General features: G+C 43.1%; 1 protein-coding gene across 3 annotated transcripts in view; it reads right to left on the reverse strand.

Moving 5' to 3' along the window:
- Positions 1–4,259: 4,259 nt before the first annotated feature.
- Positions 4,260–27,013, reverse strand: part of LOC311223915 (ubiquitin-associated protein 2-like) — a 112,314-nt gene continuing 89,560 nt past the window's right edge. For all 3 annotated transcript variants that reach the window (XM_084308684.1, XM_084308683.1, XM_084308685.1), the window contains 9 exons: positions 25,407–25,498; positions 23,855–23,905; positions 22,742–22,820; positions 20,241–20,435; positions 14,658–14,822; positions 14,278–14,379; positions 12,103–12,176; positions 11,267–11,458; positions 4,260–5,204 (listed from right to left, as the gene is read on the reverse strand). In XM_084308684.1, the coding sequence (XP_084164810.1) occupies positions 5,109–5,204; positions 11,267–11,458; positions 12,103–12,176; positions 14,278–14,379; positions 14,658–14,822; positions 20,241–20,435; positions 22,742–22,820; positions 23,855–23,905; positions 25,407–25,498 (1,046 nt within the window). In that variant the 3' untranslated portion in view covers positions 4,260–5,108. The remainder of the gene's footprint in view (positions 5,205–11,266; positions 11,459–12,102; positions 12,177–14,277; positions 14,380–14,657; positions 14,823–20,240; positions 20,436–22,741; positions 22,821–23,854; positions 23,906–25,406; positions 25,499–27,013) is intronic.

A 27,013-nucleotide genomic window follows, 5' to 3' on the forward strand; every position in this document is an offset into this window, starting at 1 on the left:
GCCCACTACGCCACGTAGCCGCCCATGTAAAAGATAGCTATGTGGTTCATATTTGCCATTTGCCTCTGCCAGATCACATTCATCAATAAAACTGCTATTTTCTTGGGGGCGGCTACGTGGCGTAGTAGGCAAGGCGCTCACCACGAATGCGGAGACGCTGGGATCGCCTGTTCGATCCCAGCGCTCCACATTGCTTTCAGTTTAGCTGGTCGTCCGTACTAATACACATTGGCCGTATTAGGGGGTGGGAAACTGATGGGTGGGGATCGGGCGCTGTGGACAGCGACTCCTACAGGTCGGTTGGTGCGCCTGCGCAGTAGAATCAGGAAGTGTCGGGGGCAGCGTGAGCCTCCCACGCGTTACTCCTCGCCACTGAGAGATCGAGCTGCGCAGGTGAAAAGATGAGACTGCTGTTACCTCAAGTACCGGAGGGGACTCGTGCTATGTATGACTTAGTCCACATTGCAGCCGGCTTGTGGGAGGCAAGAAACAGCGTTCGTGACAGGGGAGGGTTGAATTGGACGATACGAAATTGGGATGGGAGGAAAATATAGAAAATGGGAGAAAAAGTGGATAAAAAAAAAAAAAAAAATCTTTTTGTGATCAAATGTGACGTATACAAAATAAAAATCCATTATAATCAAGACCTGAATGGAATAAATCATGTTCATCTTAAAAATATATATATAAATGAAACAAGGTGGAGGCAGACGGTGAAGGTAGTGAACCTTTTGTCTCACCATATACATTTTCACCCAAACACCGTGTGTAGGGGTGCACTGTGACCTTAATGAAAATATGTTCACAGAATGAGCAATGGCCAATGAGTCTCAGGTAAAAAAAAATAATAATCATTGTATAATTTCTCTTAGTAAACATTGAAAACGGGTCCCACAGACCCGAACACCTGACGGTGGATAATCCTGATTATCCATCATTAAAAGAGTTAAGCGTATGTTCCAGGGAGAGGGATGCTGAATAGATCGTGTGTCTAGATCAGGGGTAGGCAACCCTAGGCACGCGTGCCTGCATAGACACGCGGGGGCATTTTCATAGGCACAGGGGGCATCACTCAAAAAATGTTTTTGCTTTGAAATATTATAGTGAAATATTTTGCACTGTTGTCGCATTTATCTTGTTGAAATCCTCCCACAGGTTCTTTTTACTACCACATATTTAATTGAGACCCTTTATTGGTTTATTATTTCAATTTAGCTGGAAATACATTGCTACATCATTCAGTAACATTTGCAGAGCCTTATAACAAAAACATTATGGTCACCATTGTGACCAGTGGGATTAATCAACACATTTTATTATTTATTGTTCTATTTCATTGAACATTGGACATGTTAAAAGCAATTTTTTTACTCAAAATGTGAGTATTACCAAGTCAACTTGTGTTCTTAAAACAATGACAATAAACATAGTTTTATTAGGTTGAAATAATGTGGTTGTGTACTTATTTTTCGGTTAAGTTATTATGGATTGAAAACTGAAAACCTTAATGCACAGTAACTGAACTCAATATTTTTAAGTTCTGGTAACTTATTATTATTATTATTTTTTTTACAGTGTAGTCCTGCGATCAATCAAAACTTATTTACACGATATACCTCACATTCACATCCTGGTGTTCTCCATTAGGCCTGTAGGTGGAGCTATTACAGCACACATACAGTACACACACCGATGGTGTGTGATGTGTCCAAAAATGAATGGGCAAATGTGAGTGAAATGGTCGCACTGTATGCAGCTGTTTGTCTGCATTGCATCTCCCCCCCCCCCCCCCCCCCCAACTCAGATTTAGGGTTGATACAACCATCATAATATTGTTTATAATAACAATAATGATGTAATAATGTAAAAAGACCTGATAAGAAAAAAAAATACGATGCATGGAATATTGTTGAGGCACACTAGTTACAACTATATTTCAAACAGGCATTCCATGTCAAAAAGGTTGCTGACCCCTGGTCTAGATAATCAAGAGGTCCACCGGTGTGTTCCGTTCTCACGTCGGGGATGAGTGTGGTTTTCACGCTGGGCCTCCATATGGTCCGGAGAACAGAAACATGACTATACTACCTGAGATTAGGGGTGCGATTATGCATGAATTTGAATTGACGCTTCAAACGGCAACCTAATTCAATACGGCTGGTGGTCAGTTACAGATATTGAAATTAATTATGGGTGGGAATATTTGATTTAAATTCTCAGGGGTTACAATTTGATAAAAAATAGGCAATTAGATTAGAGATACAATTTGATTCAAGATTGCCATTGACCATCGTGTTACAAAGTATATAGTCTTGCAGTTTGGCAAATGTTTATCAATGTTGGATTTAGCAAGCTAATGATTTATAGTTATATGGTCATGATTAAATTGAAACCATAACACATGCACTGGTTTAGCTGAAACCATGAGTCTGAAAACTCAAAACAAAAAAAAAAAAATTGGGGAATTTGTTAGATGAAAAAGATAACATTGTTAGTTTTGAATGTCTAGTAACCTTTCCAATCTTAGACTCAAGTCCTTTCGAATCTTAGACTAAGCGTCAATATTCGTTCAGGGATTGGATTTTTATTAATGTGTTAACATTATAATAATTCAGAGAGAACAATACAAGTCTGTTAGTTGGGAGTGTTGTGTACTTTCATAGTTAAAGAAGGTAGAGGTTATGCACATTTATAGTTAGCAGAGGTTGAGTACGTTCTGGTAATGTGTACATTCAAACAACTAATTATTTGTTTCTACTTTACAACTGCAAATACATGAGCTGGTTTTTTAGACAATGGTTCATTGTCTAAAAGATTGCCGGTGCATGACCACCAGTGTTGTGCTAGTTACTGAAAAATAGTAACTCAGTTACTTTACTAGTTACTTCATTTCAAAGTAACTTCGTTACTGTACAAGTTACTTACACCCAAAAGTAATGAGTTACTGTGAAAAGTAACTATTTAGTTATTTAAAAAAAAATTAAAAAAAAAAATTGCTCAAGTCCCATGCCCCATATACTCAAAATCGGTTGATCAACTTGACAGTTTCCATTCACATCACCGAACTCTGCTAAGCAATGTGGTCTAGAGTGTTTCATTATATATTCCCTCCCCGCTGTATGTATATTTCTCTCCCACCCACCCACCCCCTCCTAATGTACAGTCCCCTCCCCATCATATGTATATACTCTGTCAGGATCTAGGGGTAACAGTACTGTATATTTGAATACCGTTTATGTCACAAATGTATCAGTACTAAATACCTATATGTCCCTATGCCATAAATGTCATGTATCATGTTGTGTATGTCATAAATGTCTATATGAATTGAAAATGGGGGACCCTGATGGAAACAAGACAAACGTCTTTCTCAGGTCTGCATCCCCTTAACAATTGTATGTATTGAGCCGTACTGTATTGTACCCATTCTGCAATCTGTTAAATAAAGTTTTCATTCATTCATTCATTCATTCATCCATTCATTAATTCATTCATAACCATCTTGCAGCGTTGTTTAAGATATCAATCAAAGCATTGCAACGTTAGAATAGTTAGGATATCAATTGTGCATGAAAGGACTATATTTATATTGTTTGATTAGTATTATGAGATTCCCTGGCAGATTTCGTACAGTCAAAATCCGTTGATCTTGAGTTTCAGTGAACACATTGCACTCACCGTCACCAGTCTGCGGTGGTCGAGATGTAACGTTAGTCCAGTTGACTCCAGCAGCCCTTCAAACATGTTCTTTATCTCGTTTCCATGTTGTATATTAATTATCTCTCCAAGTAGTTGCTAAATGGTTTGTTAGTTCGTTATTATTACTGCGTTCTTATTATGTAGATTCATAGCGAGCGTCCTCTTGTTGTTTACTGTAGAGAGCGTCTATTTCTTTCAGAACGTCAGTGGCCAATCAGAAGTGCGAAAACCAGAATGAGGCTACGGAAAGAAATAATAATAATAATAATACTTCGTTTTATATAGCGCCTTTCAGTCTACAGTAAACAAAACAAACGCAGGCGAAATAAGGACGCTCGCTATGAATCTACATAAAAATAACGCAGTAACGAACTAACAAACCATTCAGTAACGTAAGTAGCGTTACTGAATTTCAAAAGTAATGCGTTAGAGTACTAGTTGCGGCAAAAAGTAACTTCGTTTCTGTAACGCGTTACTTTGTAACGCGTTAGTCCCAACACTGATGACCACACAAACGCACAAAAACAGTAATAAAACACTCAGACCAGTCATCATTCCAACTGCTCAGAACCTTTATTTCCAGGGAAAAGAGGGTTAAAATTAAATTAAAATATAAAATTTGAACGGGCAGGCCTGTCTATGAAGGTTATAGGTGTAAGGGGGGGCTGACACAGGGAGAGGGGGTGGAAGCAGCCCAACGCACGGCCAGAAAACAGAAGAAGAGAAGGAGTAAAGGATGAAGGTCGACAGGGAGACCCAGGCCTACAGGGTGGAGCCTGGAACAAGGAGCGTCTGGAGGGACGAGTCTGGTCGCTCTGATAAGTTTTGTATAAAAAAAATACCCGAAATGCAGTTATACTGTATTAATATGGTAAAACCCTCCACCCCTCCAATGCGTGAAATGTCCTCATATTGTCAGTGCTACGGCTTTCCACAAGGACACTCTTAAAAGCATTTATCTCTCTCTCTCTTATGTCAATGTAACATCTTTTTCCTGCAGTTTTGAAAAAAAGAAACAAAAGAAATGTCCTTCGAAAAAGAAAAAAAAAGATGCAGCAACCACATTTCATTGTTCCTACTATTACATATACAGTATATATATATAAATACATACATAAATATCTTACAAGTACAACCAAATTTCTTTCCCAAAAAGAGGTTGGGGCGGGAGGGGGTGAGAGAGAAACAAAAATTATAAAAACAAAAAAGTATTGAGGACTGTGGAGAAGGAAGGGGGAGGAGAAGGAGAGGGGAGGAGAAGGAGGGGGAGGCCCGCGGGGTGTTCTAGGTGTCGTTTGGAAAGTGTGTTTTTTCTTCTTTTTCTTTCTTATCCTTGTTTAGGTTTACACACACACACACACACACAGGGCCTTGATGGAGGGGGGACGGGGGGTTATGGGACGCATTCCTCAGTTGGCCCAGTAGGGGGAGCTGCCGTAACTGGACTTGCTGCCTTGTGTTTTCTGCTGCATGCTGTTGGACTGGCTGCGCTGCCCTGGTCCGCCCTGCGGGGGGGGGGGAAGACAACACCGGACTCAGTATTACCAAACATTTAGACCCTTAGCCGTCTGTCCTGTGTCTGTCCTAGTATGTTCCCGTCTGTCCTGTGTATGTCCTTGCTTTTAAATAGTATGTACCCGTCCGTCTTGTCATACTCAGTACAATGGAGCACTTGGTTTCTCAAAGCACCCAAAGGTGAGAAATGGCTTGATAATCCAAGTGAATCTGGGTCAGTGTCTCAGAGTGTTCCAAGTTACGTCACGTTGATCAGAACCTACTATAAACACAGTCATCATCGACACTTCCGCTCAGCTGATATCTGGACAGATAAAGGTGTTGGTGGAATGCTAACCAAGCCAGCTCTCCACTGGGTCTGAACACAGACAAGTAAACAAATAGTGTTGGAGCCATTCTGTTATTTTTAGGTTGCTTAACTCATTCAGCGCTATCCACGAGAAAAGTCGGGTTAACTCGCCATGCGTTTAGTGCCAATCACGAGAAAAGTCGGGTTTTAATCGTTATTTCTTTCATTCGCTATATCCATTCATTTTTCATCCATCCAGCCTGATGTTATCATTGGGAATGGGTCTGAGCTCGCAAAAGGCCAGTACCGCCGCCTAATGCCTTCCGGCCGGTATTGCACATCATTGGAATCCCTCCCCGTTGGGCTGTACGCTGATCTAAGAAGTCTGGTCCAGGTTTTCCTTCTCGGGCATGCAGTATCGTTATAACGCATGGACTGGGGAGACTGGGAGCAGCGTGGATTATGCGTTTTGGACATATAACGTTGGATCAATAAATGTGAAAAGATTATCTGTTTTTTGCATGTTGACTGGAAGAAACTCACTGACAATCGACGTGTTTATTAGATCTATAGCTATAATATTTCATATAGTTTTAGCACTCGCAAACACGGCATTCTCCTCATTGCATTACAGCGCCCCCTTGGCGTCCATTGAGTTAATGGCCAGGTAGAGGAGGCCTAGAGAATGGTCAAATGATTGGTTAAGGTGGTTAGGGTGCCTTTTCTTTAAGCCACATCAGTGTGGGGATCCTGGTATATTTTTTGAGTATTGCAATCTTTATTTTTGATGTTCTGATGTTGTTTGCCCAGTTCCTTAAATTTTTTGAGAATCTTCAAATAAACCTATTCTTTAATTCATTATACTCTGGATCTCGTTTTGGATTTGTTGGCGCCACATTGGATGTATGTGTTGAAGATACTACCTGGTTTGCTAACAAAAAGCCAATACAAATAGCTTAGTTTAATGCTTGGCAATAAAGTTTGACTTTCTACTCAAAAGCACCAAAAATGTCTTGCTTCGTTCTGTTCATGACATGGTTACAAGATAATCCACAGACCTTATTGTGAACTGTTTAATTTAGGAACCATTTTCTACCAAGTACACCTTGATTTAAACTAGTATGTACCTGGCTGTCCTAGCCTTAAACTAGTATGTACCTGGCTGTCCTAGCTATAAACTAGTATTTACCTGGCTGTCCTAGCTATAAACTAGTATTTACCTGGCTGTCCTAGCTATAAACTAGTATGTACCTGGCTGTCCTAGCCTTAAACTAGTATGTACCTGGCTGTCCTAGCTATAAACTAGTATTTACCCATCTGTCCTAGCTTTACACTAGTATGTACCTGCCCGTCCTGTGTCTGCCCTACCTATAAACTAGGATTTACCCATCTGTGCTAGTTGTAAACTAGTATGTACCCGTCTGTCCTGACTGTCCTAGCAATAAACTAGTATTTACCATCTGTCCTAGTTGTAAACTAGTATGTACCTGTCCGCCCTTTGTCCGAGTTGTAAATTAGTATGTACCGGTTTGTCCTGTGTCCTAGTTGTAAACTAGTGCGTACCTGTCCGTCCTTTGTCCTAGTTGTAAACTAGTGTGTACCTGTCCGTCCTGTGTCCTAGTTGTAAACTAGTGCGTACCTGTCCGTCCTTTGTCCTAGTTGTAAACTAGTGCGTACTTGTGTCCTAGTTGTAAACTAGTGCGTACTTGTGTCCTAGTTGTAAACTAGTGCGTACCTGTGTCCTAGTTGTAAACTAGTGCGTACCTGTCCGTCCTGTGTCCTAGTTGTAAACTAGTGCATACCTGTGTCCTAGTTGTAAACTAGTGCGTACCTGTCCGTCCTGTGTCCTAGTTGTAAACTAGTGCATACTTGTGTCCTAGTTGTAAACTAGTGCGTACCTGTCCGTCCTGTGTCCTAGTTGTAAACGAGTGCGTCCCTGTCCGTCCTGTGTCCTAGTTGTAAACTAGTGTGTACCTGTCCGTCCTGTGTCCTAGTTGTAAACTAGTGCGTACCTGTCCGTCCTTTGTCCTAGTTGTAAACTAGTGCGTACTTGTGTCCTAGTTGTAAACTAGTGCGTACTTGTGTCCTAGTTGTAAACTAGTGCGTACCTGTGTCCTAGTTGTAAACTAGTGCGTACCTGTCCGTCCTGTGTCCTAGTTGTAAACTAGTGCGTACCTGTGTCCTAGTTGTAAACTAGTGCGTACCTGTCCGTCCTGTGTCCTAGTTGTAAACAAGTGCGTACCTGTCCGTCCTGTGTCCTAGTTGTAAACAAGTGCGTACCTGTCCGTCCTGTGTCCTAGTTGTAAACTAGTATGTACCTGTCCGTCCTGTGTCCTAGTTGTAAACTAGTGCGTACCTGTCCATCCTGTGTCCTAGTTGTAAACTAGTGCGTCCCTGTCCGTCCTGTGTCCTAGTTGTAAACTAGTATGTACCTGTCCGTCCTGTGTCCTAGTTGTAAACTAGTATGTACCTGTCCGTCCTGTGTCCTAGTTGTAAACAAGTGCGTACCTGTCCGTCCTGTGTCCTAGTTGTAAACTAGTGCGTACCTGTCCGTCCTGTGTCCTAGTTGTAAACTAGTGCGTACCTGTCCGTCCTGTGTCCTAGTTGTAAACTAGTGCGTACCTGTCCGTCCTGTGTCCTAGTTGTAAACTAGTGCGTACCTGTCCGTCCTGTGTCCTAGTTGTAAACTAGTGCGTACCTGTCCGTCCTGTGTCCTAGTTGTAAACTAGTGCGTACCTGTCCGTCCTGTGTCCTAGTTGTAAACTAGTGCGTACCTGTCCGTCCTGTGTCTTAGTCAGTGATGCGTTGCTCATGGGACGAGGTTGCAGTTTTGTGAGCAGAAGCGTGTGTACGCGCATGCACACAGGAATGCGCTGCACTCAACTGATGAGTCAACTCGCAGTACCCACCTGGCTACTTTGCATATCAATACCGCCGGTCGTCAGCTGTTACATTCCATTCGTAGAGGCAATTAGGCACTGTTTTTAGTCTGTCCTTATGCGAGGGAACATTTATGCGCATGCGGGGGAGCGCGCGCACGCCATTAGCGAGCGTGCAACCAGTGTTGATATGAGCATCGCAACACTGGTCCTAGTTGTAAACTAGTGCGTACCTGTCCGTCCTGTGTCCTAGTTGTAAACAAGTGCGTACCTGTCCGTCCTGTGTCCTAGTTGTAAACAAGTGCGTACCTGTCCGTCCTGTGTCCTAGTTGTAAACTAGTATGTACCTGTCCGTCCTGTGTCCTAGTTGTAAACTAGTGCGTACCTGTCCATCCTGTGTCCTAGTTGTAAACTAGTGCGTCCCTGTCCGTCCTGTGTCCTAGTTGTAAACTAGTATGTACCTGTCCGTCCTGTGTCCTAGTTGTAAACTAGTATGTACCTGTCCGTCCTGTGTCCTAGTTGTAAACAAGTGCGTACCTGTCCGTCCTGTGTCCTAGTTGTAAACTAGTGCGTACCTGTCCGTCCTGTGTCCTAGTTGTAAACTAGTGCGTACCTGTCCGTCCTGTGTCCTAGTTGTAAACTAGTGCGTACCTGTCCGTCCTGTGTCCTAGTTGTAAACTAGTGCGTACCTGTCCGTCCTGTGTCCTAGTTGTAAACTAGTGCGTACCTGTCCGTCCTGTGTCCTAGTTGTAAACTAGTGCGTACCTGTCCGTCCTGTGTCCTAGTTGTAAACTAGTGCGTACCTGTCCGTCCTGTGTCCTAGTTGTAAACTAGTGCGTACCTGTCCGTCCTGTGTCCTAGTTGTAAACTAGTGCGTACCTGTCCGTCCTGTGTCCTAGTTGTAAACTAGTATGTACCTGTCCGTCCTGTGTCCTAGTTGTAAACTAGTGCGTACCTGTCCGTCCTGTGTCCTAGTTGTAAACTAGTGCGTACCTGTCCGTCCTGTGTCCTAGTTGTAAACTAGTGCGTACCTGTCCGTCCTGTGTCCTAGTTGTAAACTAGTGCGTACCTGTCCGTCCTGTGTCCTAGTTGTAAACTAGTGCGTACCTGTCCGTCCTGTGTCCTAGTTGTAAACTAGTGCGTACCTGTCCGTCCTGTGTCCTAGTTGTAAACTAGTGCGTACCTGTCCGTCCTGTGTCCTAGTTGTAAACTAGTGCGTACCTGTCCGTCCTGTGTCCTAGTTGTAAACTAGTGCGTACCTGTCCGTCCTGTGTCCTAGTTGTAAACTAGTGCGTACCTGTCCGTCCTGTGTCCTAGTTGTAAACTAGTGCGTACCTGTCCGTCCTGTGTCCTAGTTGTAAACTAGTGCGTACCTGTCCGTCCTGTGTCCTAGTTGTAAACTAGTATGTACCTGTCCGTCCTGTGTCCTAGTTGTAAACTAGTGTGTACCTGTCCGTCCTGTGTCCTAGTTGTAAACTAGTGCGTACCTGTCCGTCCTGTGTCCTAGTTGTAAACTAGTGTGTACCTGTCCGTCCTGTGTCCTAGTTGTAAACTAGTGCGTACCTGTCCGTCCTGTGTCCTAGTTGTAAACTAGTGCGTACCTGTCCGTCCTGTGTCCTAGTTGTAAACTAGTGCGTACCTGTCCGTCCTGTGTCCTAGTTGTAAACTAGTGCGTACCTGTCCGTCCTGTGCCCTAGTTGTAAACTAGTGCGTACCTGTCCGTCCTGTGTCCTAGTTGTAAACTAGTGCCCACCTGTCCGTCCTGTGTCCTAGTTGTAAACTAGTGCGTACCTGTCCGTCCTGTGTCCTAGTTGTAAACTAGTGTGTACCTGTCCGTCCTGTGTCCTAGTTGTAAACTAGTGCGTACCTGTCCGTCCTGTGTCCTAGTTGTAAACTAGTATGTACCTGTCCGTCCTGTGTCCTAGTTGTAAACTAGTGCGTACCTGTCCGTCCTGTGTCCTAGTTGTAAACAAGTGCGTACCTGTCCGTCCTGTGTCCTAGTTGTAAACAAGTGCGTACCTGTCCGTCCTGTGTCCTAGTTGTAAACTAGTGCGTACTTGTGTCCTAGTTGTAAACTAGTATGTACCTGTCCGTCCTGTGTCCTAGTTGTAAACTAGTGCGTACCTGTCCGTCCTGTGTCCTAGTTGTAAACTAGTGCGTACCTGTCCGTCCTGTGTCCTAGTTGTAAACTAGTGCGTACCTGTCCGTCCTGTGTCCTAGTTGTAAACTAGTGCGTACCTGTCCGTCCTGTGTCCTAGTTGTAAACTAGTGCGTACCTGTCCGTCCTGTGTCCTAGTTGTAAACTAGTGCGTACCTGTCCGTCCTGTGTCCTAGTTGTAAACTAGTGCGTACCTGTCCGTCCTGTGTCCTAGTTGTAAACTAGTGCGTACCTGTCCGTCCTGTGTCCTAGTTGTAAACTAGTGCGTACCTGTCCGTCCTGTGTCCTAGTTGTAAACTAGTGCGTACCTGTCCGTCCTGTGTCCTAGTTGTAAACTAGTGCGTACCTGTCCGTCCTGTGTCCTAGTTGTAAACTAGTGCGTACCTGTCCGTCCTGTGTCCTAGTTGTAAACTAGTGCGTACCTGTCCGTCCTGTGTCCTAGTTGTAAACTAGTGCGTACCTGTCCGTCCTGTGTCCTAGTTGTAAACTAGTATGTACCTGTCCGTCCTGTGTCCTAGTTGTAAACTAGTGCGTACCTGTCCGTCCTGTGTCCTAGTTGTAAACTAGTGCGTACCTGTCCGTCCTGTGTCCTAGTTGTAAACTAGTGCGTACCTGTCCGTCCTGTGTCCTAGTTGTAAACTAGTGCGTACCTGTCCGTCCTGTGTCCTAGTTGTAAACTAGTGCCCACCTGTCCGTCCTGTGTCCTAGTTGTAAACTAGTGCGTACCTGTCCGTCCTGTGCCATATGATGGTGAAGCAGCTGGGAGTGTGGCTGTTGGTGGGGGGGCAGGATGTGGAGGAAGGGGGCCGGGGCATAGCCAGGGGCCCCACCGGGGTTCAGGGGCCCTGTGCCGCCCAGGGCTGAGGGCAGGCTGAAGGGAGGGGGGGTTCCTGTGTGGAAGCCCTGCTTATCAAACGACTGGGAGGGTGGGACGAGAGAGAGAGGGGAGGAAGAAGAGAGAGAGAAAGATAGAAGCAAGGACGGAGGGGAAGAGAGGAAAACAAGAACGGTTACATTTACATTTAGTCATTTAGCTGACGCTTTTATCCAAAGGTCAGAGGTCAATGTTATATACATCAGCTGACCAAAAACGTAACTTTGCGTCCAATCAACGCACGCTGACATGGACAGTGCAGAGCTGGCCGCTGCCCTGGGCTGTATTTACCATTTCATCCGACCATACCATTGGTTGGAGCATACCATTATCAATCGTGATTAAATACATAAACCATGGAACATATTACATATAGCCAGGGGTGCAGTGCTGGGCACACGCGGTCAAACGACGTTTGGGCTTCGAAGTGCGCGCATCCTATTATTATGCAAAGTCTAGGTGATAAGTGCCTAGACTTTGCATAATAATAGGATACCGTTTGGCCTTCGTCCATATTACGACTGCACCCCTGCATATAGCCATTTGAACAACACAACGCAGAACAGCCACCTAGTGGTTCTGCGGTGTACTGCAGCCCACGCGGTGAACTGACATGTTTCCCATAAACAAAGTTTACACTAAGAGATGATTTATAGGCACATTGGAAACCAACCAATGGGAGACTGACCTGGGTCTTACTGTAGATTGATGCTCCCATATCAGGGACTGCGCCACCGCTACCAGAGCCTGATAGACCAGGAGCTGAGAGAGACAGAGAGAAAGAGAGAGACAGAGAGTCAAAGAGAGAGTCAGAGAGGGAGAGAGTCAAGAGACGGAGTGTCAAAGAGAGAGAGTCAACAGACGGAGAGTCAAAGAGAGAGAGAGCGAGAGTCAAAGACAGTCAGAGAGACAGAGAGCGAGACAAGAGACAGAAACAGAGACAAAGACAGTCAGAGAGACAGAGAGCGAGACAAGAGACAGAAACAGAGACAAAGACAGTCAGAGAGACAGAGAGCGAGACAAGAGACCGAGAGAGAAACAGAGAGAAAATTACAGAGATGGAAATGAGACAGAGAGACACACAAGAGAGAAAGAAAAAGAGGGATACAGAGAGAGAGAGAAAGGGGAGGGGGGGGTGAGAAGGAGAGGGAAGAGGAGAAAAGGGACGAGAGGTGTAAAAATAGAATGAGAAAAGTCGAAACAGGAAATGGATAACAAACTAAATATTTGTGTTTACATGAGTTCATGCAAGTTTTCAAGTCTGTTGTCTTTCTGCGGTTGAGAGAACATTAGTACTTAGTTAGTACACCATTAGTACCCTGGGCACGCCAGGGTAGTATATAGGCTACAGGGTTTGTGGGTCAATATCCCTTGTTTTAATGGATTATTGTTTTCATGGATTTTTGTATAAAGTGATAATTTATTGGATTGAAGATAATTTTGAAAACCTTTATTTAGACTATTTAAACTGTTAACGTTTGGCACGCACGCACACACACACACTTCGCAGCACTTTGCCCTCGTCGGTCGGCTCCGGGCTGCGTTTTTGCCGATCAACCAATACATTGTTGGAAAGTTGAATTTGCCGCCTTTCGATCATCACCCTACTCAACCTATTGCATGCTTCCAGTCTCAAGTTACAAGACGAAACATCCGTTGAGCGTCAATATTGTGTCTGTTACTAGGCCTGAGTAAATTGTAATGAACCAAAGGAGAATATAATATTTTTTTCTTCATCTTTGACGGCTCAAAACCACATCTTAAAAAGGGCAGTTCACTCAAAAATGTTTGTATAATAATAAAACACCCAGAGTGCTGATCAACCCATCCAGTTAGATTTGGTGTCACTCAGTACAATGGAGCACTTGGTTTCTCAAGGCACAAAAAAAAGAAGTGAGAAATGGCATGATAATCCAAGTGAATCTGGGTCAGTGTCTCAGTGTTCAAAGTTACATCACGTTGATCAGACCTCAACCTATTATAAACATCATCAACTTGATATCTGGACAGATAAAGGTGTTGGTGGAATGCTAACCAAGCCAGCTCTCCTCTGCGGTTGAGAGGATGCGCGAGTCAATGTAATTTGTATGCATCTGTGTATAGTCTGCCTGTCTCGGAGTGTGTATATATATATATTAGTGCTGTCAGGCGATTAAAAGTATTAATCTAATTAATTACAGGATTTGTAATTAATTAATCTAATTAATCGCATTTTAATCGCATAACCATTTTATGCCTGATATTCTATATTCTATAATCATATTTCAAATTGCATGTGTCCGGATGGCAGAATTCAGTATACTGTATCTACAAAACCTTCTGTTTAATCATCTTCCATCTATTAATTTGCTTAGATTTTCAGGTCTGGTCAATTTGAGCATGGTGTTATTCACAGTCAAAGAATTTAAAATTGTTTTATTGATATTCTCATTTGGTTCATTACAATTTACTCAAGCCTAGTAACAGACACAGTATTTCTGACACTGGGAATACATTCCCTGAGATCCATAGATGTCCCTAGAATCAGATACCAAGAACATGCAAATGTGGGACCATATTAAAAAAAAGTCTGTAAATGTGTATTCTACGTTCTTATGGAATGAATGAGATAAAAAAGAAAATTATCAAAAAAAATATATATATATTTTTTTGTAATTAATTTTGAGTTAATTTTCATAACGCGATCATTTGCTGTGTAATTAATTAATCTAATTAACGCGATAAACTGACAGCCCTAATATATATATGATTATGAAATTATAAGATTATACTTTTATGGAACTGTGCATTACCATTAACGGAACAAATAAAAATGAAATGAAATTAATATATATATATACACACACACACACGTCATATATACCTTTGCCTGGGCCACTGCCTGCCGTCTTGGCCTGTGTCTGGGCTGAACCTCCATATCCTCCTTTACTATAATCTCCATGAGCTGAAGACAGGTCATCAAAACCTACAGGACAGTAGGGGGGAGGAAGGGCGAGGTGGGGAGGGGAGGTGAGAGTAGAAGAGGCAAAAAAATAAAAATACCAAGGGAGACAGAAGTGCTAGTTAAGGTAACTTCACTGAAAGTGAATTAAAAACAGGACTAATCTCAAAATTAACCGATGCGTTTCGCCTGAAGAATTCAGTTCTTGTGACCATTCAATTTTGTACATCAAAGCCCTCTATTGTATCAACATTTCCTGTATCATACACCCCCTGCTCCCCCCTCCCTGCCACTCCCCATACCATAGGCATGCTGTCCGTAGCTGGCCTGGTGCTGTTGGTGATACTGGTTGGATTGGTTAGCAAGGCCCATGGCCTGCTGCTTGGCTGAGGCTGGAGGCATGAAGACGGTGGGGCCGTACTGGAAGGCAGAGGGCACCCCTGGCATGCCAGCGTAGTATGGCAGACCTGTAAGGTAAATATATTACAAGATTCAACATTAGTACCCTGGGCATGCCAGCATAGTATATACCGTAATTCCTCTAATAGTAACCTGGTCTCAATTACAAGCCGGGTCTCTATTAATGGCCGGGTGCGCTCTTGAGCTAAGCAATTATAAGCCGACCTCCTAATACAAGCCGGGTTACTAATATACTGAGCTGCATACTGAGCTAGTTACTTGATTTCACTTTGAAAACGTTGAAATTACCAGTGACCACCTGTAATTGCACTGTTTACTATTTCATACAGTACTTGGTTTCAATAAATGAACCCAGTACATTTTACTGGGTTCAAACTGACACAAAATGTTGATTTATTCATTATGATCCGTTTGAAAATTAGAAATATAGGCCTCTCTCTTATACATGCCTCCTCCTAATACAAGCCTGGTACCCGCTACAGTTGAAACAAATACAAGCCGGGGTTACTATTAGAGGAATTACGGTAGGCTACAGCAGGGCTATTCAACTAAATTGTTCAGGGGGCCACATTGTCAGAAACCCAAGGGGCCAGGGGCCGGACTGCCACGGCGCCTCCCGTGCTATAAATATATGTATACTTGACACAACACGCAACCACATTTTCACAACTTTTATTTAACTACATTGCAAAAGTAGTATACTTTTCAAAAAAAAGTGCTTCATTTATGTGCCACATCTGCAACATCTCCTGCAGAAAGTGCTTCATTTATGACTGTGCAACAACTGCAACATCTCCTCTTCAACATTTCAATATAAAAATAAAATAAAAAACAAAAAAGTGCATGATGTGCATCTGAACATTCTAACATCAACACTTGAACAAAAAAACACATTTATAGTGCAGCTGAGCTTATGAAAAAGTGCTTCATGTCTGTGCAACAACAGCAAATCACAGCATCTTATTAGCACTTATTGTCCACTCTTAACTCTCAAACATCAGGGGGGTGGGGGGCAGACAGGCCTAGCCTACATACACACAGGGGTGTAGCTCCAGATTCTGGGCCCCATGAAAGAATTTATTTGTAGGCCCCCAGTGAATGCGAGCGTGCGTAAGCGCGCGAGCGGAATTTTGTTTGGCCATTTTTTTATTGATGAAAACGCATAATATGGTTTTTACCTATACATTCGGATCAGCAGTTCAGCACCTGCACTGTTGGTGGGTGAGCCTAGTAAAGGATGTCGCATTGCGTTCATCTTCAATGAATGGACCAATGCAAGTCTACCAAAGCCCCCCCTCTCTCTCTATATACACACACACACACACACACATCAGAAACAAACATAGTATCAATGGCTGCGGTTACATGGTGACTTTTAATTCCGAATTATAACTTCGGAATCAAATCACTCGGATGTAAAAAAAAATCATGCGAGTTTACATGTCAAATCTTAATTCCGACAAGGTGTTTACATGAAAGTCACTGTCTAATCGGGAGTTTTCGAGTCATCGTAAGGTTTGGGGTTGGGAAGGCTTCTGATTGGGTAAACGTAAACAGGATGTTAACGTCATTACGTTTACCAGAAGTAAACAAACCAGCTGCGACCGGTATTCTCAGCTACTGTGCTAGCGTACCAAACAACATTAACCAGACTCTCGGTGTGTCTATTCTGCTAACGTTAAAGGCCTCTAAATGCTACAGCAACTTCAAAGCAACTGCACCACAACATCGACAAAGCAAAGGTGTTGCAGGCCTTTATGCTTCTGCAACATCGACGCACAGCCTATATAACATTGTACCCCGTATGTAGCAACCCATTGATAACAAGCAGACAAATAAGCATAATTTTTACTTCCGGGCGGGGGGTTTCAAAATAAAAGCGACGTCTAAAAGCACCGTAAATACGTTTATTCTTTACAATATCTAACGTTACACGAACCTAAACTAATCTAAAGTTAGTTTAGGTTCGTGTTAACGTTAGATAATGTACAAAATAAACCTATTTACGGTGCTTTTAGACGTCGCTCTTTTATTTTGAAAATCCCCCGACGGAAGTATTATAGTGTCTGTTGCTAGCAGCTTGACTTTTGCCGGCCGGTTCTGTGCTTTTTCTAGCTAACGTTACGTATCATCATTAGTTTCCAAAGGAGAGGAGAGAAAGACCGCGGCTCACATGCAGCTCAAACTACCTGTTGGAATAAATTAATTGATTGATGTTTAACTTGTCCCTGTGTGTGTCCAGTCATTTCGACTAGCAAACGTTGTATCTAACGTTACCTCAGGATACCATTGTATTTAGTTGGTTAGCTATGTAGCTATTTTGTGGATAGCATTTTGTATAGCATCAATACTAGCTGGCTGGCTACAGCTTTATTTACTAAATTATGGAGGCTTTTTAATCGTCAAGGTAAGAGAGGATTTGTCATGATCAACTGAAGGCGTATGCTATGGAACAATATGTGCCCCTGTTCGCGATCATCTATGTGTACTGTAGCCTATGCGCGATCATGCGCAGAAAGACCGGGGGGAACTAATTCCGAAAAAGCGTTTACATGGACAGAAAAAGCTTTAATTCGGAATGATAAACGGAATAAACCGGCCACTTACATCGGAATGGATTTTATTTCGGAATGGCCATTTTCATTCGGAATTAAGTATTTTCAGATGTTTACATGATAACTTTAAATAGGATTTAACGTTAATTCCGAATGAAAAGGGGAATAAACTGTCCATGTAAACGCAGCCAATGAGAGCATCAATAATACACGTGAGTGATGTCTAGTTTAAAAAAATAAATAAAAAAATGCCCCCCCCCCCCCCCCCCCCCCCCCAGCCCTTGGAATCATCCTAAGCTACCCCCCCCAGCCAATGACAGAACTTCCGGTCAGAGTTTATTGAGCTTAAAAACAATTGATAGGCAAAAGAATGACAACAAAACAAAAGAATGACATCATCAAGGCATGTAGATTTATAATAGTTTTACTTAAAACTAGGCTACTTTTGCGTATAAAGTCATTATATTCCAAATAAAATAAGTCCCGAGGGCTACCCGCAAACAGTGATGCAAATGCTCATTTGTCAAGGGGCACGGTTGCTTGTTTTAATGGCATTCATGTGAGAGAAACTGGATTCACAGGTGTATGTTGAGCCAAACATTGTTAGCACAGATATTGCCAGCGTTTTTATTTTGGGGAATGTCTTGACATGAATACACTTTATCCAAAATGTTGTGGTGGATTCATTCTCAAGTGCCTGCTTCAGAGCAGATGATGCTTGCATGTCAATTATTTCAAGTTGCAGGAGACCTTCATCAATGTGAAGTGATGCAAGGAACTCTTGTCCTTTTGTGGAAATAGCAGCTACATTGGCAAATGGGTTGCTCACAAAATGCATCAATTCTCTGGACATGTCAAATTCATCAAATCGACTTGCAAAGTTTTCCCTCAATTTATCAATGAAATCTGTCATTAATTGAGTGACTTTTGGCTAAACTGTGCGTGTTAACGTTGACATGAAAAGAAAAAAGTAAAAAAAAAAAAAAATTAAAAAAAAAATTATTTTTTTTATTTTTTATTTATTTTTTTTATTATCATGTAATCTTTGGCGGGCCGGTCAGAATCATCCCGCGGGCCGGATCTGGCCCGCGGGCCGCCAGTTGAATAGCCCTGGGCTACAGGGTTTGTGGGTCAATATCCCTTGTTTTAATGGATTATTGTTTTCATGGATATTTGTATAAAAGTGATAATTTATTGGATTGAAGATAATTTTGAAAACCTTTATTTAGACTATTTAAACTGTTAACACTTTGAGTGCCAACGGTTCAGTGCCAAGGACGAGAAATCTCGCTATTAGTCATTTTTTTTATTAGCGATTTCCATTCATTTTTCATCAATCTAGCCTCACGTTACCACTGGGACTCTCTACCCCTATCGTCTCCCGGATGATAATGCACCCATTGGAATGGAGTCAATGGAAATGCATGGGGAAAAGAAAATCCGGAATCCACATTTTACTTCTCAGGCATGTAATCCGAGCCGATTGCAGTCTTTGTGGTCCCTCAGAACAGCGTGGAATATGTGTTTCGAGCACCGAGCGTTGGATCAATAAACACGATCGATATTTGGAATGGCGATCAGGAATTGGAATAATCTTTTTGGAGAACATCTGAGGTAAGGAATCAATTTGACCAGTCTTGGAGTAATCAGAGCTTTTTTCACAGATATATCAACGTGGGCCCTATATGTGTATGTGTGTGTGTGTGTTGATCAGGAAATAGATAATAGATTTTTCAGCCCGCTTCTCTAGCGTGCATAAGTACACATATACTATCGATAAACTAGCGTTTATTTGAAAACTATTCATAAATAGGCCGAAAAATGACAGTTTTTTGTGTATTCCAGTAAAGGGCGATTCCTGTGGAATCTCTTTTTTCCTGGACATTTTCAAAAACAAGCGTTTTTCAAAATGGTATAAAACGGAAATGTACTGATGAAAAAACAATCCGTTTCGACAATGTTGACTGCAAGCAAGTCATTGATAAGCGACGGGCGTATTAGACACTATTAACTGAAAGTGTTAATGTTCGGCACGCGCACACTTCGCAGCACTTTGCCCTCGTCTGTCGGCTCCGGGCTGCGTTTTTGCCGATCAACAAATACATTGTTGGAAAGTTGAATTTGCCGCCTTTCGATCATCACCCTACTCAAGCTATTGCATGCTTCCAGTCTCGAGTTACAAGACGAAACATCCGACGAGCTTCATTTGACAAGCCATTCAGACCGGTGACAACGTCCGGTTTTGCCGGGCCCTGAGCGGACCAGTCACTGCTGATGGCGAAAATAATTGACCACCTTTGTAGCCAATGAAATTCTGGAGCCAATGCTATCCCATGCAAGGGCTGATTGCAACGAGAAAGGGGTAGAAGAAGCCAAGGAAGTGCTTTGTTTTGACTAGAGCCTCGGAATAAATGGAAGCGGACGGCCATTTTGGATAATCATGGTGAATTAACGCCGGGACACACATTACGAACACCTCATTTTCCGTGGGATTATTATAAACTTTGGACTTGTACTGTAGATAAGACTTCATGCTATGGAACCGTTATGTTTTCCAGCTCCAACCTCTGAGCTGGAACTCAAAAACAGGCATCTGGCAACAAGTAATATCTGCTGTCACTCAGTACAATGGAGCACTTGGTTTCTCAATGCACCATTTTTTTTTCAAAAAGGTAAGAAATGGCTTGATAATCTGGCATGAATCTGGGTCAGTGTCTCAGAGTGTTCCAAGTTACGTCACGTTGATCAGAACCTACTATAAACACAGTCATCATCGACACTTCTGCTCAGGTGATATCTGGACAGATAAAGGTGTTGGTGGAATGCTAACCAAGCCAGCTCTCCACTGGATTCAATAACCAGTGTTTAACCCAGGTCCTTGGTGTAAAGTGGGTATGATTTTGTCCTTACCAGTGTATCCATAGCCGGGGGGCAGAGGGGGGTTGAGGAAGGCCTGGTTCTGTGTCTGCTGGCCCTGGCTCTGGGCCTGCCCCTGGTTCCCAGGCTGGGGGTTCTGTTGGGGCTGAGACTGAACCCCACCTGTGGACAGGCTGGTGGGGGGAGCCGGGGACGAGGAGTCACCCCTGCCAAACTTGGTTGCCTCGCCTGGGGAATCGAGCAGAACAGAGACAACGTATTAAGACAATATGAAAATACAGATTAGGGGCGCGCGATTCGGGAAATCTCATAAGATTCTATTTCAATACTTTGGGGTCACGATTTGATAAATTTATTCATAATCGATTCTCGATTCAATACTTGCATAGATTTGAGATTGTCGTTTTGAGTTACTTTTCCCCATTTGACTGCGGTAGAAACAGAAGTCACACTGAATCAAATTAGTGCCGTCAAGCGATTACAAAAATTTCTCCAATTAATTACAGGCTTTATAATTAATTAATCTAAATGAATCACATATCAATATTTGTGGTGAGAAGGATATCATAAATATTTTGGAATATGTGATAATGGCCATAATAAAAAATATGACATAATGCATTTAATTAAGGAACCAAAAATCTGAAATGTTCGTGTACGATTCTTTTGTTTGAATTTTGCTCAAAAACATAGAAAACGTATAAAAGGGGCAGTGCACTCAAAATAAGAAAACGAAACAGAATCTGGCATGAATCTGGGTCAGTGTCTCAGAGTGTTCCAAGTTACGTCACGTTGCATCAGAACCTACTATAAACACAGTCATCATCGACACTTCCGCTCAGCTGATATCGGGACAGGGCTGTACACTGCGACGAGATGATCGCGAATTGCCCCTTTAATTGGCCGTTGCGATTGGTAAATATTATCTGGGGGCGGGCTTGCGAGTAGTGCTTTCAAGCCTTGCATTCGCATTTCACTCCTAAATTATCCAAGGCGTGTGATGACGCGATGACGTCACTCACGCAAGCTGAGCAGTGTGCACTCAGCAGGTATGATCAGCGGGAACAATCGACTGAGCACTCACTCTGATAGACTGGCTGACTGTCTGATTCATTTAGCTATGAAGAAAAGTAAAGTTAGTATTGCTTCATATTTTCGACGCGTTCGACCTCCTATAGTGAGCCGAACTGAACTGAACTCAGACACACGGAGAGAGCTGCGGCGTCTGCTGCTCCTCCTCCTCCCTCCCGCACCCGTGGCTGTTGTAAACACTAGTCTCTAGTGGGACACTGGGACCTCGGTGAGCCTGCCAGCCGGCTAGCTACTGATATCAACAAATGCTTCAGCAAGTCTAGTAGTGCATGATAGCTCGCGTTAGCTCACTGTTCAAAACGAAACGTCCCATTAAACTAAATAGCTACAGATAGCTCCTGATATCAATGTCTTATAACACTGAGTCGATGCGTATTCGAGCTGAGGGCACGCTGAATATAGTCAATAGGGTCCAGCTGCAGCGCCGGAGAATCCTGGCCGTAGCTGGAGGCTACTCGAGTACACACAGACAGTGGAGCTGGTTGCATATAGCGAGCATTTTGACTTGTTGCAGGACGGGAGGTAAACTAGAGACACCTGCAGGACGGGAGGTAAACTAGAGACACCTGCAGGACGGGAGGTAAACTAGACACCTGCAGGACGGGAGGTAAACTAGAGACACCTGCAGGACGGGAGGTAAACTAGAGACACCTGCAGGACGGGAGGTAAACTAGAGACACCTGCAGGACGGGAGGTAAACTAGAGACACCTGCAGGACGGGAGGTAAACTAGAGACACCTGCAGGACGGGAGGTAAACTAGAGACACCGGCAGGACGGGAGGTAAACTAGAGACACCTGCAGGACGGGAGGTAAACTAGAGACACCTGCAGGACGGGAGGTAAACTAGAGACACCTGCAGGACGGGAGGTAAACTAGAGACACCTGCAGGACGGGAGGTAAACTAGAGACACCTGCAGGACGGGAGGTAAACTAGAGACACCTGCAGGACGGGAGGTAAACTAGAGACACCTGCAGGACGGGAGGTAAACTAGAGACACCTGCAGGACGGGAGGTAAACTAGAAATAGTGTTTAGTGAAAATCTTCAGACATACACTGAAAGATGCACAATTTAAAGCAAATGATTCGAAATGTATATGTTCCCCCAGCCGACCATGTACTTCCTTTACTGAATGTGCAGGTAGTACACACCTAGGGAATAGAGGTGGGTGTTTGTGTAAAGAGTTTATACTTTTGGTGCAATATTGTATACCGATTTATTTACGTTATTTAATTTCCCTTGTATGTTGTTTGGCACAGAGGCAGTATAGGGTGGGGTTGTGGAAAAGGACCACAACTGATCAATGGAAAACTAATGAATGTGTACCATGTCATGTATTCCTGAATAAATACTAATGTGTACCATGTCTTGTGATTCCTGAATAAGTACTAATGTGTACCATGTCTTGTATTCCTGAATAAATAAAGAATAACGTGGCTTACCAGAGTAAGGGTTGTTGGCCAGGCCATCTCTACCAGGCATGGTGGGTGTAGGGCCAGGGAATGTCACGCCATAGTAGTCCTGGGGGGGGGGGGGGGGGGAAGAAAGAAAGAAAGAGAGAAGGAGAAAGAGAGAAAGAGAGGAGGGAGGGAGGAAGTGAGAGAGGTGGGAGGGAGGGAAAGCAAGGGGGTGGGAGAGAGAGCGAGAGGAGGTGGGAGAGAAAGGGGAGAGAGAGAGATAGTGGGGTTGGGAGGGGGAGAGAGAGAGAAAATTCACTATATTTTGACACTTATCTTTTGGTTTGTTTTTAATGTAACCTATATTGCTCAGGTTACATTCAGGTAAGGTTGTGTCGCTGGAGATTCAGAAATATGAATAATTCCACGGAGGATGAATTAAGATATGTGCTTGTAACCATCATCATCTCCAGCTGTTAAAATGTAAGGAGATAAAATTCTACTTCAAATCGATTCTCAAATCAAGTCAAAAGTCAGTCATATTTATTGTAATTTTCCCATGGGACATGGAAGCATGAAATACAGTACTCGGGTCTCGGTTATAGCCATTAAATACTAATATAACTAAAATAAATACCAAAATAAACTGATCCTCGTGATAAACATGCAAACGGATTCAATAAAAACTGTGATCAATGTATGAAAATCTAGAAAAATAAAGTGATTACTTGTTGAAAGAGGATTAAGTCAAGTAAGTCAAGTTTATCCAAAGCCACTTACAAGTTTTGTATGACAAGTCAGTAGAAAGTGTACAACTCTATCAGCTGAGTAATAGAATAGAAATACTTTATTCATCCAGAGGGAAATTTAACAATGTTCATCAAAGTGTTCAGACTTGAGTGCTAGTGTTGAGTGTATGTTAGTATATTAGGAAGAGTGCATGACGGTAAGAAGGTTCTTTTTTTCCCCCTTCTTTCAATTTCTTTTTAAGATGTCAGATATTGATTGAAGAAGTGTCTTTTTAGTCAACGGTCGAAAGATTGGTTGGGTTTCTGTTGTCCTAACTGTGGTGGGAAGTTCGTTCCACCATTGTTCCACCATCGGGGCTGCCCTCGCCATATCATTCTGGGTGTTAAATGTTGATGCCGGCTAACTCACCATGGGAAGGCGAGACTGCAGCATCTGCAGGTCCTCGTAGCCGTAGATGTGCTGTGGACACGGGACAAGATGCAACATGACACACTTCAGACGGACACGGCCACATGCAGAGAAGAGGAAAGACCTTTCTAGAAATCACTCCCCATTACCCTGAAGATTACACTTAAAATTAGGGGTGGGTGATATTATACCATACCTTTACAGTTTTAAAACAGAACTATGCTTTTGAGTTAGTGATGCTTTAAAAAGCAAGCATGAGCAAACAAAAGGTGAAAAAATAAGAAGTTGGCTACAATATATTACTCAGTAGGACAAATGTATATATTTTATACTCAGTTTAAATCACCAGTACATTGTATATCACTATTGCACTTTACGGGTACGTTTTAATCTAATATCCATTTACATGTGACACAGTGACCGTTACAGAGAGGTTATGATTTTACATGGCTAGAGATTTTAAGCTAGAAAACAGCATCAAACTGAAAAGAAGCCTAGACTAGTTTCCCAGTACCCTTGTTGTACTGGGATATACCAACAATGTCTTTTAACCCAAAGACCCGACTGGTCAACAACACAATCAATGGGTGAGATCCTTCACAAACGGCGGCTTGGCCCCAGAAATGTGACGTCAACTTCTCAAGCCTCATACCTGAGGGAATTCCCCGATACACTTACATTATTTTTTGGGATGATATATTATCCCGGTGAATGTGGGTCAGTGTCTCAGAGTGTTCCGAGTTACGTCATGTCGGATCAGAACCTACTATAAACGCAGTCATCATCGACACGCTAAGTTTGTATCAGGGATATCTGCATTCGAACAAGAAACCAATGTATAGACATAGCAATGGCATAGCAAAAAAAATTGCCAGGCCTAATGCGAGCCAGGGAAGTCTTGTGCTTGTAACGTGGCTTCATCTCGAAGTTTTCATCCACTGAGCCGTGAGGCTCAACATGCTTGTTTGGTTGAGGTCTGAACTCGCCAAATTGCCCATAAATATCGTTTTTGTGGGTATTGTCCAGTTGTTGCTGTATGTTTTTATCTGCCCAAAATTCAAGCAAGCATGAAAGCATTACAGTAAGCTTGCACGCCCCCCGCTCCCTTGTCTGGGACACTGGCGCGCACCCGAAACCACCTATTCCAGCGGTCCAGGTTCTGGACGGGGCCGGGGGGGGGGGGGGGGGGGGGGGAGCGTTCTCATCAGGGACGATCACACCCTATTTTGGTGTGATCGTGCTCTGATTCGACCCCGAATGGCTAGTGTGAAAGCCCCCTAGAGCACCAGGATTTTGATGTTGAGAGCAACAGATCACCACAGTAAGGTAAAGTGACTTGCCGGTGTGCCACATTCAGACCCAAGGGAGAGGTCATATTTCATGGGTCTGACCGGTCAGACTAGAGTGTTGTGTGTATGAACCATGACTAAGATATGTATTGATAAGGTATGTGTACATACTTTTAAGTGATCCAGGAAATATTTAAGTCCGTCAATAACTAAGTATACAAGAAGGTGTGGAATAATAACCAACTAGTGGTCGACAGCGTTACCGGGTAGGCAGGCAGCAGTCCACCGGGGCCCATGATATACTGGTTGGCCAGTAGGGGGGGCACTCCTTGGGCCAGGTTGGGGGGTGCTTTACCTGGAGAAGACGAGGGACAGATTTCAGAAAGTTGTGGATATCCTCAATCTCTGCCTATATACTAGAATATACTACTGACTCCCTCCCTACACCCTATAATATACTACAGACTCCCTCCCTATACCCTATAATATACTACTGACTCCCTCCCTACACCCTATAATATACTACTGACTCCCTCCCTACACCCTAGAATATACTACTGACTCCCTCCCTACACCCTATAATATACTACAGACTCCCTACCTACACCCTATAATATACTACTGACTCCCTCCCTACACCCTATAATATACTACAGACTCCCTCCCTACACCCTATAATATACTACTGACTCCCTCCCTACACCCTATAATATACTACAGACTCCCTCCCTACACCCTATAATATACTACCGACTCCCTCCCTACACCCTATAATATACTACAGACTCCCTCCCTACACCCTATAATATACTACTGACTCCCTCCTCCCTACACCCTATAATATACTACTGACTCCCTCCCTACACCCTATAATATACTACTGACTCCCTCCCTACACCCTATAATATACTACTGACTCCCTCCCTACACCCTATAATATACTACTGACTCCCTCCTCCCTACACCCTATAATATACTACTGACTCCCTCCCTACACCCTATAATATACTACTGACTCCCTCCCTACACCCTATAATATACTACTGACTCCCTCCCTACACCCTATAATATACTACTGACTCCCTCCCTACACCCTATAATATACTACAGACTCCCTCCTCCCTACACCCTATAATATACTACTGACTCCCTCCCTACACCCTATAATATACTACTGACTCCCTACCTACACCCTATAATATACTACTGACTCCCTCCCTACACCCTATAATATACTACTGACTCCCTCCCTACACCCTAGAATATACTACTGACTCCCTCCTCCCTACACCCTATAATATACTACTGACTCCCTCCCTACACCCTATAATATACTACTGACTCCCTCCCTACACCCTATAATATACTACAGACTCCCTCCCTACACCCTATAATATACTACTGACTCCCTCCTCCCTACACCCTATAATATACTACTGACTCCCTCCCTACACCCTATAATATACTACTGACTCCCTCCCTACACCCTATAATATACTACTGACTCCCTCCCTATACCCTATAATATACTACTGACTCCCTCCCTACACCCTATAATATACTACTGACTCCCTCCCTACACCCTATAATATACTACTGACTCCCTCCCTACACCCTAGAATATACTACTGACTCCCTCCCTACACCCTATAATATACTACTGACTCCCTCCCTACACCCTATAATATACTACTGACTCCCTCCCTACACCCTATAATATACTACTGACTCCCTCCCTACACCCTATAATATACTACTGACTCCCTCCCTACACCCTATAATATACTACAGACTCCCTCCCTACACCCTATAATATACTACTGACTCCCTCCCTACACCCTATAATATACTACTGACTCCCTCCTCCCTA

This window comes from Notolepis coatsorum, assembly GCF_963971535.1.
Source record: "Notolepis coatsorum genome assembly, chromosome: 2".
Taxonomy (NCBI): Eukaryota; Metazoa; Chordata; class Actinopteri; order Aulopiformes; family Paralepididae; genus Notolepis; species Notolepis coatsorum.